At 38.9% G+C, this 17,160-nt stretch overlaps 2 protein-coding genes and 1 long non-coding RNA gene across 4 annotated transcripts; 1 reads left to right on the top strand and 2 right to left on the bottom strand.

Moving 5' to 3' along the window:
• Positions 1-3,936: 3,936 nt before the first annotated feature.
• On the bottom strand, positions 3,937-9,141 carry LOC121632931 (coiled-coil domain-containing protein 106-like). The gene is made up of 4 exons (XM_041974751.1): positions 9,103-9,141; positions 8,632-8,796; positions 5,833-6,052; positions 3,937-4,111 (listed from the first exon to the last, which is right to left on the bottom strand). Exons 1-4 carry the CDS (start codon positions 9,122-9,124, stop codon positions 3,937-3,939), a joined length of 582 nt encoding a protein of 193 aa, XP_041830685.1. The 5' UTR covers positions 9,125-9,141.
• A 17-nt stretch (positions 9,142-9,158) lies between these two features.
• LOC121633039 lies at positions 9,159-10,645 on the bottom strand. 2 transcript variants are annotated; one of them, XR_006008989.1, is made up of 3 exons: positions 10,620-10,645; positions 9,861-10,373; positions 9,159-9,291 (listed from the first exon to the last, which is right to left on the bottom strand). It is a non-coding gene; the product is annotated as an uncharacterized LOC121633039 (long non-coding RNA). The 2 variants fall into 2 exon arrangements; XR_006008988.1 differs by having other exon boundaries at positions 9,861-10,023; positions 10,283-10,640.
• Positions 10,646-10,664: 19 nt separating this feature from the next.
• Positions 10,665-15,221, top strand: LOC121632930. The gene is made up of 6 exons (XM_041974750.1): positions 10,665-10,874; positions 11,140-11,241; positions 11,869-11,968; positions 12,377-12,481; positions 12,841-12,973; positions 15,184-15,221. Exons 1-6 carry the CDS (start codon positions 10,699-10,701, stop codon positions 15,219-15,221), a joined length of 654 nt encoding a protein of 217 aa, XP_041830684.1. The 5' UTR covers positions 10,665-10,698.
• The last annotated feature ends 1,939 nt before the right edge of the window (positions 15,222-17,160 follow it).

Here is a 17,160-nt window from a genome sequence, read left to right as displayed (position 1 = left end):
GCAACATCTGCAAGTTCTGAACATCTTTCTCAAACTCTCAAATTCTTTAAAACCGTTTCCTTTGCCCTCATTCCAGTTTGTTTCCATGTGATTCCAGTTTATCAACTCTCCCTGACTTTCGTAGATCTATAGACTTATTTTTGGCTGAAACCATAACATATAGGACCGTGTTATTTTCCTTCTGTGTCGAGTTTTATCGATTCCACTGGATCCAACCCTGAGCTTGAAGGCAGGGGCACAAATGGAAAGCAAGTCCTTGAGAGAGAATATGTAAGAATAGTTTAGTAGGAAAAATAGAATAAAAAAGAACTGAAAGAGTTTATTTACAGAGTACATCACAGGGCGCAGGAGGAGGTCTGATTGTTGAAAGACTGAAACCCCCTGTGATCCCAGGTTACATGACTGATGTGTCCAGGGACACCATAAGGTGTATCTAAGAACAGAGCACATCTCAAACATCAGAAACTACAAAAGCTTCAGCGGTTTTCTAATGAAATGGATCATCTTCAGAAGATAAACTCCACAAAGCTTGTCTCACCGTTACATCTCATTCGTCTCAGGCTTTAATCGAGGCAGCTGTGATGTGAACAATCTGCCCCCAATCAAAGACTTCTGCTGTCAGAAGTACAGTATTTATCCGTTTAAGATCCAGATATTTCTCCCAGATGGAGATCAGATGATCTGAAGGTGATGATGCAGAAACATGTTCTGTGTTTGCTGGGTGTGGAGGTCACATGCTCCTCTCAGTATCTTGTTGCTTTTACAGCTTTTTGTTTGTAATTGACAATAAAGATAAATTGCTCAGTTTGTTTTATTTGCAGCTTCTTGCAGAACATACTCGTGCTCAACATGCACATCATGAAAACATGGATCCATCCTGCCTTGGATCAACGCTTCAGGCTGCTGCTGGTGTAATGGTGGGGGGAGGTTTTCTTGGTCCACTTTGGGCCCCTTAGTACCAACGTGGCCTGGTTTAACCAGCACAGCCTACCTGAGTATTGTTGCTGACCATGTCCATCGCTTTATGACCACAGTGGAGCATCTTCTGATGCTACTTCCAGCAGGATAATGCACCATGTCACAAAGCTCAGATTATCTCCAGCTGCTTTCTAGAACATGACGATGAGTTCACTGGACTCCAACGGCCTCCACAGCCACCAGATCTCAGTCCAGTAGAGCAGCTTTGGGATGTGGTGGAACGGGAGATTCTCATCATGGATGCAGCCGACAAACCTGCAGCAACTGTGTGATGCTGTCATGTCAATATGGAGAAAACCTCTGAGGAAGGTTTCCACCACTAAGAATTAAAGCAGTTCTGAGAGAAAAAGGAGATCTGAGCTTTTTTTTACAGGTACTAGAAGGTTGACCCAGAAGTTACCAGAGAATGAAAATATGTCTCATATACTGACTAAACATAGTTTCCCCCCACTCGAGGTGAATTCACCCCCTCTGAACCCTCAGAGACCTGCTGAGAAAATCAAAAGTCTAGCTGTAAAGAAACAGATATCCCACAAACACTGCTGTAGAACATGAAAGTGTGTTAAAGGTTTCATTTGGGAAACAACCAAAGCTTTACGCTTGTTATGGACCCAGTTTTGTCCCAGTGCATCTCCACTGAGCAGCACTGGCTGTAAAATCCCTTGGACTCCCACAAAGATAATGCTAGTATTTGATGTTTTATCTTCTACTCTCATCTTTTTCCAAGTCTCTGAGCGAGCAGTGGTTGCTGCCAAGGTGCTGCACAGATTACGTCTTTTGATGAAGATGATTGGGTTTAAAAGGTGGAGGAGAGGTGCTTTTATTTCTGCTGCTCCAGGAGCTGCAGAGAGAAAACAGCTAGATTTGGTTTTCTTATGACTGTGTGGAAGCACATCTCTGCAGCTTGAAGAGGAAACAGAAACTTTAGGAGTCGTGTAGGAGTTAAGAGTTTTACTTTAACCTTAGTAATAATGAAGTGAGGTGTAAAACTGTGTGAGCTCTGAGCCAAGTCCACAACTAATAAGCTGCATAGTTCCAGTGTAAAGTAAAAAATGACCCACTTACAGAAAATAACCCTTTATCTTCATCTTTGCTTTAAGCTCAGTAATTATTATTACATGCATCACATTTCCAACATGTAAAAAAAAAATGACTCATGCTCCGTTTATGTTCATCAGAAATAAAAAAATAATCAATCAGTTTGCTTTTCATTATTCTTTTATAAATCTGAAACAAAAAACTAAAATCAGACTGTTTTCAATCAGAGAAAAATTAAACTGGGAAAACGACCCCTCAACAAATTGATCTAATATTTAATTTGTCGGATTTCTGTGACCTGGAAGTTGCACAAAGTGAATCTGCAGCGTCATCCGGGTCTGTTGGCCTGTCTGTTGGTGATTAGTCCCTAGAGGAGCATCATTTTTTTTCTTTTCACACACACATAGAACTTTCTGCTCACTGGTTGATCTTTGGCTGCTCCTGATTGGACGTTACCATCAATCTAAGCTCTCTGATTGGTGGAAAGTCTGACAGGAAGTGGCTTCATCATCATGTCCAGGTCTAAATAGAGTTCTCTTAGCAACATAGTGAAGATAGTGATGTTTTTATGGTGAAATGTGATAAATAATGCTGTTATCATGGATCATTGTGGATTTACCAGATAGTCTCTGAATAAACTCTGTGTCCTGCAGCTTTCCAAACTAACAAAACAGAGCAGAACCTTGTATAAGTAACACACAAATGAACAGTGACTAAGCCTTTTCTCATCTGCACATCTTCCTGTCAGGTCTCAAACTGCAAGTCGTCATCAAGCCTGAGAACTGCAAGGCAGCACCGGCACAACACAGTTTCACCTGGTTCCAGCTCATTAGAAGAGTTTCCTCCCACACTGCGGTGCGAAAACTCGCCACCAGAGAGCCGTTCACATCCGAGAGGTGGAAATATTCAGCTTTCTGTCGTTCCACAATGTCACCAGGGGGAGAAATATCAGGCAGAGCCGATTAGAAGACAACAGAAAATACGAGGCAATGTTGCATTCTTCAAACACTGACTCACTGAGGCAGATTTCCTCTAATGAAGCTCGACCGATGGCTTCCCATCTTTAAAAGAGAAACACCTGAAAAATTCTCCCAGCATCTGCAGCCAAACCATTTTCATTTTAAATCACTCAGAGCTGTAATTTTGGCCACTCGGGGGACACGTTATTCCACGAGTCTAAAATCCTCGTTTGTTTCTACGTTTCAGGTCAGACTTTTGATGAAGTAAGTGTGCATTTTATGCAGAGCAAAGACAAAACTTTTACCTTCCACAGGAGACGATAATTCCCAGAATCCCAAGACTATTTTCATTACTTTACCAAAGAAAATTAGATTTCATCGTGGAGGCTGGCTGCCTGCCATGGTGCAGAACAGACTGTGTGGAACTGGAAGGCTTGGACTGGCATTATGTGATATTTGATTTTTCTGATAAACAGATGCTCTTTTTCCTCTTTTGTTTTGCCCACATCATTATGGAAAGAACCAGCATGCAACACAGCAGGCACGACATCAGACTCCAAGTTATTCATGAGCAAAACCTTTCATCCCTGGTGGCTGAGGTTGTGTTGTCCTGCAATCAAGTCATCAGTACAGCTGATTAATTACCAAAAACAACACAAGATCAAACTTCTCTAAACAAAAATCAATCATGACTTGTTGTACATGCTACATGGCTAACAATACAGGATCAACCAGCAGTCCCATACGATTCCACATTAACGGTAAACCAGTCTCTAGTGACATGAAGGGTGAATCCCATTTTATCCCTCTGTTTTGCATGTTCTCGTTAGGGGAGGGGCTATCTCGAATCTCTTTTGGATGAAGGAGGGCCTAACCCTTCAAATGAAGACAAAGCTCAGCGACCCCCCCTCCCAGAGTGTTGATGGAGCACTGCTTCCCCTCCTGGCCACCGGGTGGTGGATCAGAATTCTCCAAACTCCTCCCATGCCTGAGTTTTTGCCTTAGCGATCGCCAAAGACGTGTTCCGCTTCACCTGCCGATACCCATCAGCTGCCTCCAGAGTTCCACAGGCCAAAATGCCGCGTAGGACTCCTTCAGCTTGATGGTGACCCTTACCGCTGATGTCCACCAACGAGCTCGGGACAAGCATGTATGTACAACGACATATAGATATAAACTGCTCATTCTAAGAGAATAAAAACAGGTTATTTTAGTGAAGTTATTAGATAATAATCAAATGATATATTACATTTTTCTGTCAAAAACTTTGATGTTGTTCCACGCTGCATCTTCAAACAAATGCTCCTGTCAGATTTATGGTTTTCCTGCAGCATTTTTACCTAAAGATGCATTGCAAAACTTTCTAACTGGAAAACTGCGTTCCTGACGGCATAGTGACATTTATGAACATTTCTGGAGTGGTTGCTGCCCAGCAGCGTCCAAAGGTTGAGAAACCACACCATGCAACTTTTGGTAACACTTTACTTGAATGGGTGTGCATAAGACTGACATAACGCTGTCATAATCATGACATGACACCTTTCATGGACATGAATGAATGCTTTTGACAGTTGTCATTAAGGGTCAATCGGTAAATTATGACACTTTTGATGCAGAGTTGACATTGTTTAAGATGTCTTTGTTATGACAACTTGACATTAACCAAGACTACATAACCTGTCATGAATATGACAAAGCAGACTTAGTTGTCAAGCTTAAAAAATATTTAGTTTTGTAACTTAACATGACACTAAACTATCATATATGGTTTGTTTTGACATTAGCTGTTATGACACAATTATAAACTGTCGTCACAGCTGATGTCAAAACAAAACATAAATGATAGTTTCATAAATGTCTTTATTAAGATATTAAGCGTAACATTGCCAAATGAGTTTACTGTATATTCCCTCCAACAGCTATATAACCAAAACTATTCATGACTGTCAAATCAGTTTATAACAGTGTCATGACTGTTTTCTTTTAATTCAAGTAAAGTGGAGCAATCTGAAGTTTTCATTAAGTATAATTACACTGTCAAATCATTTTATAACCGTTTTATGGATATTTCTCTGTGAATTCAAGTGAAATGGAAAACTTTATGCTTCATGAAGATGTCATTAATCATAATTACAGTCAAATCAGTTTATAACATCTTACATTTCTTTGAATTTGAACTCTATTCTTCAAATTCAAGTACAGTGGGACACTTGAATGTTTCATGAAGATGTCTTTAAGTATAATTACACTGGTAATCCCATGGAGGATGGGTTTGTGCGTCACAGACACGAAAATAAAATCATTAATTCATACACTTTCCAGTTTTTCAGTTGTATGACTCTTTTCTTAGAATTGGGCGACTTTTTATTGAAACATAATTAAGGATAATTACATTGTCAAATGATGTCTAAACAATATCAAAAGACAAGATATTTTTCCTTTCTGCATTTAAACATAAACCATTGACAAAGTAGCTGCTGCTTCACTTCTCAAGCAGTGTTGTAACAGTCAATATGAAAAAACTGAATATTAACATTGATCAACATTTTGAAATTTAACTTTACATTACTGGGAGGAGTTTTCTGCTTTTTCTCTTAGCTGTGATAGTTTTATTCCTAATGCATTTGAACACAAAAATTTAAACAGAATAATCTGTTGCATTACTTCTCCTCAAGCAGGTCGGTACAACATATGGTCTGTGTGTAGGAACAAAATAACTTAACATCGGCAACAATATTCAGAATGAATATGATCATGACATTATTAAGTGTATTTATACATGATTGGGAGGAGTTTTCCAATTTTTTTCTTTGCTGTGATTATTCCAGCCATCTCCTCTGTTATGGCCTCCCTGCACCGCTCTGCAAACACAGACATCTTCTCATTTGCTTCATCTTGTGGAAGCAGCTCCTTGAATGTGTCTAGAAATGTGATTGCTAGTTCAGCAATTGCTGCTGTTCTTGCAATTGTGTTGCGGTCAACGTTGATTTTGGCAAAGGCCCTTTTCATGGATCCATACTTGTTGAAAATGTGCAGGGCATTCTTGTAGCGGCGGATAACTCCATCCGTTGTGGTCACTGGTCACAGAAACAAATAAAAAAAGTCATCTTAATTAAGGCATGCATTGGTGTTGTTAATTTAGCACCCTATGGGTACTGTAATATAATCAGATTAGAAATGATCCCACCTATTATCCCTCTGATTTACATTGCATCCTCCTTTGTTCTATTAGATTTAGCTCCCTTTCTACCTGCCACTGTGCCTAGCAACAACCTTCCATCAACAGCATGGAAGGAGGATGACCAGCAAGTAATGTCCTTTCTTACCTGCCACAGAGGCTGTACCTAACAAAGTAGATTTTTTTCCATATCCGTTTCCGAGGCTAAATATCTAACAAAATTAGAGAAGCCTACACAATAACGTGGGAAGAATGAGAAAGCTGTTCAGCACATGGCTGTGAAGATCTGAACTAGTAAAGCACTCGGAGAGCGCAGACCTCCATGAAGCTTACTGATTGTCATCCAACATTGCATGGATCACCCCCAAAATTTTATCACTTTTTCCTTAGGGCATTCCCAACAAGTTCTGAACATTTTATCAAGATCTGACCATTACTTTTCGATGTATGTTGCTAACTAACAAACAAACAAACAAACCCGGGGTAAAACATAACCTCCTTGGCAGAGGGAATTACAGATTTTAAGAGCGAGTACTAAATTATAACATTAGTGTCCAAATAATGTTATAATTTAGTACTCACTCTTCAAATCATTATAACATCAGTGTCCAAAATAGGGGGCTGAACAGTGGTGTGGTGGTTAGCACCGCAGCCTCACAGCAAGGTCACTGGTTTAAGCCCCAGGCAGATGTGGAGGTGGTTCGCAACACCGCGCTATTGACGAGCCTAATCGCAGGGCGTTGTCAACAACCGCCACCACCGGGAGAGTGTCCTTGCTCCCTTCAAACTTCTATTTACATCCGGTGCTACCGCAAGAGCTTATTAGCTTAAATGTTTAGTTAATCAATTATAATCAAATATTTATTGAAAAAGGCTTAAACGGCATCTTTAGCCTGGTTCACCACTGAAACAAACTAACAGAACCTTAATTTGCGCAGCCTGCATATTTGTTTCTTAATAAAAAACACGACCGAATTGATCAGTGTGACGGACGGAGAGAGAATACGCAAGCAACATGGCATAAGTGACGTAATGTAAGGGCCAGACTATTTATACTTTCATGATGGTCATCCGCATAATTATCATGCAGTTTATCATTAGAAGTTGCAGCGCACGTCATCTCCTGCTGCTGTATCAGCGCGACCCGCCACCTGATCTGAGAACGTCCTGAAACTGAAACCAGAGCAGCGCAAGCAGCGCTCACAACCCGCGGCTGCAAACATAAACAAAATAGGATATATACATATATTCTCTCTCATATTTACACAGCTACAACTAAAATCCGCGTAGTTTTAGAAAAAGCCAGGGACCAGCAAAGCTCCATCATTTTATCTGTTTATTAATGTGAAGATTTCAATTATTTAAAAAGTGACACAATTTTTTACCTGTTTATGTCCTAAAAGTGACGAAAACTAGACTTAAACCTTTTTAGTTTTCGTCGACTAAAACTGGACTAAAACTTAGCCTACTGAAATTAGGATTGCGTAATGTTCATGAATAGATCCATCTCTCTCTTTTTTTAAATTGCGTTGACAGCGCATACCGCGCTGTTGAGACAACATGCAACACCGCAGAGGAAATTCCTTAACCGCGACGGTTCTATGCTGTAGTCGTTGCATCGCCCCAGGAAGTCCAGGAAGTAAACTCGGGCGGTCTGGACGATCTCCAGCCGCATGTCCCGGCAGTGGCTCAGGCGGTAGAGCAGGTCGTCCAATGATCGGAAGGTCGGCGGTTCGATTCCCGCTCCCGCAGTCATCTGTCGTTGTGTCCTTGGGCAAGACACTTAACCCTCCTTGCCTCCAGTGTTGGCATCGCTGGTGTATGAATGTGTGGATGAATGTTCGGTGATGGTCGGAGAGGCCGTAGGCGCAGACTGGCAGCCACGTTTCCGTCAGCTTGCCCCAGGGCAGCTGTGGCTACACACGTAGCTTACCATCACCAGGTATGAGTGAGGAGTGGATGAATAATGGATTCACACAATGTAAAGCGCTTTGGGTGCCTTGAAAAGCGCTATATAAATCTAATCCATTATTATTTATTATTATTATAGCCCTACTTGCATGCTCTCCCCATGTATGTGTGGATTCTCCCCGGGCACTCCGGCTTCCTCCCACTGTCCAAAGACATGCTCTAAATTCTCCGTAGGAGTGTGAGTGTGTGTGAGTGGTTGTCTGTGTCTCCATGTTGGCCCTGCAACAGACTTGCGACCTGTACAGGGTGTACCACCTGTTAATTGACTCCGGCCCACCCACGACCCAATTTGAATTAAGCGGTACAGAAAATTAAGGATTGAATGAAACAGTGTCAAAAATATGGACATAACACAGCAACGCTTACATCCCATCTGATTACTATTATCTAAGCCCACGGTAATAGTTCTTTTTTCTTCCAAATATGAACCATAGAAGATAGTTAAGTACTGGTCAACTTTAGGGTGGAAAGCATTTGATTAGAAAGATGATCAATGCCTGAGCTTACTCCTTGAACGGCTGTGAGAAGCAAGGTGTTTCTTGGACTTCTTGGCCTTCTTCTTTTTCTTCTTCTTCTGCTCCTCTTCCTCTGAGGATGATGAGAAACTGGATTCTGAGGATGGGCACGGAGATGTCGAAGTTGAAGTAAGTTCCAGAGCAGCCTTGCTGGAACCTGTGAGAAGGTGGGTTGGGGATAGATGGACAAGTACAAAATGTCAGGAAACAAAGCTCAAAAACTTAGACTGTACAGTACTTTTTCAATGCAATTCAAAGCACTCTTGGTACTGGAGATGCTTTAAAAATATTTCCAATGAACTGGACATTCTAGGTGTAGTAATTATTATCATTAATAACTCACATTATCCTACTGTGCACCATCCTTACACTCGGGTCCTGAAAACCCTATTTCAATTTCTCCTGCACAATTTGCATAACCTCTAATACTGCATCAATAATATTAATTGTACAGCATTTGCACCTTTCCCAGTAGATCCAGGCATGTTGGAGGCTCCCTTAATTTGAGGAAGGAGGAAGTCCTTGTCATTTTTTAGATCCCTGTTGGCCTCTTCCAGGTATTTAATGCGGTCCTCAAGGTGTTTAATCTTGTGTTGATCCACCTTGGCTTGTTCTTTCAGCTTGGCCAACTCCAATGCCCCTGTTGGAGACACTGTAACAAAGGCAATTCGTTATTATTATTAATATTATTATTGAAGTCAGTAAATATTAGTGGTTTTCTGGAGTGCACTATATTGAGTTTTGTTCCTCATTCTTTTCAACTCATTAACATACTGTATATAACATACATTGCATGATATTATGCCAGCACAATACCTCTGATGCTTTCATACAAATGCACAAATAAGATAAGTAATACTATGTGCCAAAGTCACCCATAGCATTAACTAATGGGTTTTTTTGCACAGTTCAACTATATCCTGAACTTACTCGGGCCATTTAGTGTGGTCAGACACACATGGAATAATCACTTCATCCAGTGATGAGTGACAGTAACAAAGGAGCTGCTTAAGTTCATGAAGCTGTGCATAAAGCCCACTGATCAAACACAGATTAGAAATCTGCTGCCAAAGTAGCAAAATACATATAACAGCCACAGCCAAAACTTCTGCTGTTAAGGAATTAACTTATTTACTGTAATGGTGGGAGGAATTAGAATTTCATATTCCCTTTAGGGGAAAGTAGTAAAAGAAATAAATTTTGAAAAATAGCAATATTCACTCAGTTTCTTTGGGGAATATTTGACTAGCTTCTTTTTCTTCAGTCGAACGGGGACCTCTTCCACATCTGTCTGGTTGTCCTTGTTTGTCTCGTCCACAACTTCTTCCTGAGCTTCCTCGGCCTTCATCGCCTCACACACCCTTTTGGTCAAACGAGTTTCCATCTGGGAACAATTGTGTGTGGCAAAGAACACATGCACAATGCAAAGGCAGCAAATGTTACATAGAGGCAACTTTGTAATGTAATGTATTTGTCTATAATTACAGAGATAAAAAATTAAATATATTGGAAAAGGCTACTGCAAACTTGCTGACTGCCTTGAAATACCCACTAGCATTAATTACTGGACACCAGTTTAACATAAAACGGTCTGACGTCAATATTATGTAGCCTACTCCTCTCAAAAATTCTGAAGAGCTTACCTCTAAGGCAAACGTTGGTGGTACTAGCTACTTTGCTTTCCTGGTACGGTTACCTTTATACGATGAAGCTTTCACGCCAGATGCAGCACTCCTGTGTGTGGATCGATAGCTCTCGTTAGCCAGGGGGACGTTGACGTTACGTGAAAGCGCGCATTCAGTTCAAATTCAAACATCACGGGTATTACAATTACCACAACAAAAAAAGAGGATGATTAAAAACATTATGAAAAAGTATAATAAAGAATAGTAAACCCACGAAAACCAGGCTTGTGTTGGTAGCAATGTAATGAGATGTATTGTCTATTAATCAAGCAATCACAAAATCGAAGTGACGTACTTCCTGACCTTCCTGCTTTTGCAAAGAGGCGTGGAACTCCGACTGCGCGAGCGGAACGGGCCAGCGGTCATTGTTTGCAATGGTACAAGTGAGAGAACTGATGAAAATAATTAGGCTGTCAGATACAAAGAAGAACAGAAGAAAAATAATTAGATGGATGCAGAAACGTGGGATACTGAGGAGGACCGTAAAGTGTGTAAAATGCAATCGTCGCATGCATCTGGTGACCTGCCATGTCAAAGATGGGCTGTGGTGGTAAGCACAAGCTAACTAACTTGCTAATTAAGTTATTATTATTTGTTATTTAAGAAAACCTTGAAAGTTGACAGCATAGCATTAAGTAGTAACGTTCTAATTTGATTGTGTCTTGTTAAAGAGAAGTCTGAAATTAGCATTAGTCTACTGTCACATTAAAAGTTGGAAATCACTAGTTATGCTCTAGCTTGCCTGTAACATACTTTTTAAAATATCTTTTAAATGAGGTAGCTTACTTCTTAGCATTTGCCTTCTTTTCCCACAGGGTTTGTAAGCATCATAGAAGTTCTCCACAGTCTGTACGCAATGGCTCGATATTCACGAAGTCTCACATCCCCTTGATAAAATGGCTTGAGTTCATGCACAGGTACAGTATTACTAAGAATGAAATAAAAGTTTTCCTTTCTAAAAAAACACATTCAACAGTATGATTTATAGATTTATTGTTGATGTAGTATCCCTTTATTGAAATTTTGCTCCATTAGCTTCCTCATTTCGCACTTGAGCTATAAATGTATGAAATAACACCTGCATTCACCAGTCACTACATCAGGTAAATCTGTGAATTAAAAATGCATTCCAATGTAACAGGTCTTCCACAAATTAGATTTTTGTTGACAATGTAAGAAAAGTAATAATTACTTTATTGAGGACACTGTGGGCGTGCTGATGTACTTGTCAGGTTTAAGAACACTTGCAATAGAGTATGGACTGTGTACAGATTTGTATTGTTGGTTTTAATATTAGTTTCATGTCAGCCCAAAAAATAAAAATAAACAAAAATCCTCTTGCACTACCATGATAGCATCTGTGTCCAACTGGAATTGCAGCAGTCTGGACCGCACTATTTGATTTCTTGCCTTTGTTGTTCTCAGATGTAAGTTGCTTTGAATAAAAGCACAGCTGAATGTAGTAGTAGTACAGTAAATCAATGAAAATGTTATCATGGTGACCATGCTATTCAGGTTCCTTAATTATTTTATTTTTTCTTCAGGTTTGCACAAGGTTTGCAGTTGAAACAACTTGCCATGATCACTGACGGGATAGCAGCAAGTTCCAGGACATTAACAAGGATGGCAAAAGTACTCAGAAAGGTTGTCATATTACATGCTAGTTTCTAACTATGATTACTGTAATCAATTTTGTAAAAGACAAAATAAATACACTAATTTGAAATTTGCTTGTTTACATATTGATTTAATTATGAAAATAATTAAATAAACCCAATTCACTAGTGAAGTTTATTTAGCACATTCCATGTGCTTTGCATAAAATATAAAATAAACATTACAGCAGAATTCGGAAGAAGTATTAAATGAAATACACGTAAAACTTTTATTAGGTCACAGTGAGAATATTTGTCTCCTTTTCTATTATGGTAAATTAATTTTCTTTAGAAAAATGGCTCAACAATTTGTGACCATTTGCCCTTTTTCAAGTGCAGTGACTAATTGTCTATGCACCTTTGAAATTGCTCAACTGTTATATTTCTACATTTGAAGGTTTGCATTGCTGCCGTCAAGCGGCTGAGGAAAAGAGGAATGAGGATCGGTGGTCGTCATCGATTTGTTGTCATCGACGAGAGCAAATTTGCCCACAAGCGAAAGGTACATTTTATATTTGTATGCATGTGTAGTATATTTACATCAGGATTTTTATGGCAAGGTGCAGTAGTGCAATAAAGATGGTTAACTTTAATATTAGTGTATGATTTAGTGTCACGGAGAAATGCAAATGCAGTTATTTGGCAGTGCTTTATTTTCAAGCAGCATGAATCAGTATGAAGAATCAGGAAGTCAGTATTACTTACTCAATAGGCTTACATGATGATTGTGCAGCACATCCTCTTATGTCTTTTTTAAATGCAGGATAACAATTGATGCAGCAGTGCATGTGAGAATAACACAGAAAAAAATTGAATACAACCTAAACCTTAAAGTGTTTGTCTTTTCTTATTTACTTTCAGTACCATCGTGGTCGATGTGGCAACACTTGGCGTCGTGAGCGGCAGTGGGTGTTTGGGATGCTGGAGGTTGAAGGGAAATCAAGAAGACCTATCCTGAGACTTGTCAGGGATCGCACAAGGAAAACCCTCATTGGCAAAATAAGACATCATATCAGACCCAGAACATCGATCCTCACTGATGAATGGCGTGCCTATAAGGGGCAGCTTGCTAAATATGGATATGATCAATATTCTGTCTGCCGTAAAAAAAACTTTGTTGATCATGAGAATGGTGCTCATACTCAACATATTGAGCGTGCATGGCAGAACTACAAGCTGGAAGTATGGCGCCATAGAGGTAACCGTACTCTTGAGTCACTGAAGCTTCATCTCAAGATGATAGAGTGGCACCACTGGTTAGGTGTACGTCATTACAATGGCGTCTTGGGCAGGCTTTTCCATGATGTAAAAAAACAAGTCAAGTGAACATCAAATCTAACTATGCACTGTCTGATGGCATCAATATTGGACTGACTCAAACATTGCCTCATGGCACTTATATTCATGTTCTCTCCTGACAAGATCCTTGTTTGAGTTGTATGAACTCTGAAATGTATGTTAATTTAGATAAAATGAACTGCTCTGGAAACCCCTGCTTGAAGAAGTAATACATTTTCTTTTGTCAAATGTTAACTTTTCCTTTGTGTTTCTTTTATGTCATATGCCTATGTTGTAAGGCATTTAAATTATTTGACTACAAGTACGCTTAATGACCTTTTTATGAAAACTTAAAATTGTTCCACTTTACTTCACAGAAAACTGTCATAAAACTGTTATAAACTGATTTGACTGTAACTATGCTTAATGACATCTTCATGAAACTAAGAGTGTTCCACTTAACTTGAATTAAGAGAAAATAGTCATAAAATGGTTATAACTGATTTGACAGTGTAATTATGCTTAATGGCATCTTTATGAAAGATAAAGAATTTTCCACTTTACTTGAATTCAAAGAAAATGGACATTAAACTGTTATAAACTGATTTTAATGTAGTTATGCTCAATGAAATCTTAATGAAAAGTTCGAATTGGTCTACTTGAATTCAACTGATTTGACACTAACTATCAATGACATCTTCATAAAACATAAAGAGTGTTTCACTTCACAGAGAAATAGCCATGAAACAGTTATAAACTAATTTGACCTTGTAATTATGCTTAATGGCGTATTAATGATACTGTCAGATTGCTCCACTTTACTTGAATTAAAAGAAAACAGTCATGACACTGTTATAAACTGATTTGACAGTCACGTTATACTTAATGGCATCTTAATGAAAACTTAAAATTGTTCCAATGGAATTAAAAGAAAAAAATCCTAAAACTGTTATACACTGGTTTGACTTGGTAATTAGGCTTATGACATCTTAATGAATAGTTTTAGTTATAAAGCTTGACAGCTAGGTCTATGTCATAGTCTTGGTTAATGTCAAGTTGTCATAACAAAGACATCTTAAACAATGTCAACTCTGCATCAAAAGTGTCATAATTTACCGATTGACCCTTAATGACAACTGTCATAAGCATTCATTCATGTCCATGAAAGGTGTCATGTCATGATTATGACAGCGTTATGTCAGTCTTATGCACACCCATTCAAGTAAAGTGTTACCCAACTTTTACTTCCAGGACGCTGCGAGACGTTGCAGCTGAGTTTCACTTTATGCACCACGTCGCGCGCTAGCTAGCGGATATCAACACACCGTCCGTTTTGAACGCACACCGTGGCTAAACAAATTAATTTCATTAAATTTCTTTTAGGTCAGAAGGAAGAATTAAAGACTGAACTTCAGAGCCAAATGCATTGTGGGTAACGTAGTGTGAAGTAGGTGTAGGAAAATGTAGGCAGAGACTTACATAATCTGAAAAAGTTCACGTTAAAGTTCTTTATTTCCAAAACACGTTGGACAATACCAAATATGTTAAAAAGGTGTGGAGAGCTCATCGTCCTCAGACTGGAAAAACACGCCTGGGAGCCAGGCTTTGAAGGGAAATATGCAGGTTTTTTTTTTTCATAGATAAAGAAATCTCATTATTATATAAAGAATAAGATAAAATAAAGAGATCCACGTTTGCCTGAAGCCCTGCTTCATTTTACTCAGGGGTATTCTGAGTACGCTTTTAAATTCAGCACAGACCCTCCAGAAATCAGTGTGTAAGAGTTATAACCCTCCTGAGATCTTTTATTGGAGTTATGGGTAGTTACTTCACTATCATAACCTTCATCATCGCTGTTACAAAAAAAAAGAAGTCTCCTGGGTGTTACAGCTCTGTTATCCAAAATGAGAAATCTTCTGCTGTCAGGAGAGCATCGCCAGCCTGTGAAACCTCAGAAATGTTAGAGAAGCAGAAGTAAACCCGTCTCCGGCGTGAATGACTGCTTCAGCTGAGTCTGACTTCTGCTGCTGAAGTCGTCTCTGGATAACAAACCCTCCAGCGTGACTCCAGTCGCCTCGCTGCAATCAGCAACCTCCTCTTTCTGGACCCTCCAATGCTCGGCCACTCCGGTTTCATCTGTTAACCCCACTAACCAGAGTGTAAACCAGTAAAAGATGTGGTTCTTTCCATCTCTGCTTCCCTTCCTTTAACCTCCATCATTCCAATGAGCCACAGACTAATTCCCTCCATCGTCTGAGAATAAATAGACAGAATATCCACATAAAAGAGAGAGAGAGAGGAAGAAATAAATAAACCAAGAGATGCAAACCAATGTTTCTACTTGCTGGTGGATGAAGAAACAAGCACACCTTTAATCTACAAGGAACCTGTAAAGCTTCCAAGGATGCCCCCACCCTCAGATGTTTCTATCACAAACCACATACAATCAGGTCTGATGACACAAGGGAGGGTCCAATTTCAACAACAAAAAATTATATATATATACTAGTGCTGGGCACGTTAACGCGTTAATCGCTTTTATGAAGCAATGTATTATGCATTTGTCTCTGTTTAAATAAAGACATAAAGAAATAAACAAACCCAGTACCCATGTTGGCTTTTCTGCAGGTATTTGAGTAATACTTTTCATTTCCTTGTTTTAAGCCAGAGGAAATCCCACTGCCACAGAATCAGAAAATCCATCGCAACCTCCTGCTGCTACGTCTTCCTCCCATCACAGGAGTAGCTGCAGGCTGACAGGGTTCATCAATAATTACTTACCTTTTTTTAATCTCTTGTCAATATTATGATGTTTTATAGAACTAAATCCTGAAAATTTGGTAAATACCAGCTACAAGAATAAGGTACTAATATGCAATTAAAATGAAAAAAAAAAAAGAAAAAATAAAATAAATAAATAACCCAATGATTTTTAACCACGGGTTCACAGACCTGGAAGGCCTCAAAAACTTTCAGTTTTGCACATGTGTACCATGAAGGATTCGGGGTTGTGTAGTTCACCGATACAAGACATTACTGTTCCATGAGAAGCTCAGTTGTAATGCAGCTTCCCACCACGTGGTGGCGATAATGTGTCAGTTCAACTAATTCTAATAGACTGAAGAAGAATCAGCTAACCTGTAGAGAAAAAGGCAAACTAGGAAAGGTGGAGCTGTCAGGGGAAAAAAACAAAAAACTGAGATAAGTTATAAAAACGTTAAAACGTTTTACTGTAAAAACATGAAACCTATCGTGTTATAATGTGATAGTTGATTGTAAAACGTATCACATTATAACGGTATAAGTTTATGGTGATAACCTGATAGTTTTAATAGTTTTAATGTAAAAATGTGAAACTTACAACGTGATAAGTTTGTTTTAAAAACGTCAAACGTGTCACATTTTAACGTGATTTTATTGTAAAAATGTGAAACCTGTCATGTTATAATGTGATAGTTGATTGTAAAAGCGTGTAACGTATCTTGTTATAACGTTATAAGTTTATGGTGATAACCTGATAGTTTTAATGTAAAAATGTGAAACTTATAATGTGATAAGTTTGTTTTAAAAACGTCAAACGTGTCACATTTTAACGTGATTTATTGTAAAAATGTGAAACCTGTCATGTTATAATGTGAAATATTCTGCAACAACAACTGAATTAATTAAGTGTTTAGTAAACAGAGGTAATAAGGCAGAGCTGAGAGCCTGTCAGGAGTGTTAGCTAACACTGGGTTATGTTATCTGCTGCTGTCCAGCACTCAGGCTCTGAAGCTGAAAACATTAAACAGCATCTAGAAACCAAACATCCAACTCTGGAAAAGATGCTGGATTTTTTTTTAAACGAAACAAATGATCTACAGATGCAGATAACGTGTCATTGTATTAAATAAATACATTGTT

The sequence above is a fragment of the Melanotaenia boesemani genome, chromosome 21 (genome assembly GCF_017639745.1).
Source record: "Melanotaenia boesemani isolate fMelBoe1 chromosome 21, fMelBoe1.pri, whole genome shotgun sequence".
Classification (NCBI taxonomy): Eukaryota; Metazoa; Chordata; class Actinopteri; order Atheriniformes; family Melanotaeniidae; genus Melanotaenia; species Melanotaenia boesemani.
The sequence above is the reverse complement of the archived record's forward strand: the minus strand, read 5'-3'. Positions and strand labels throughout refer to the sequence as shown.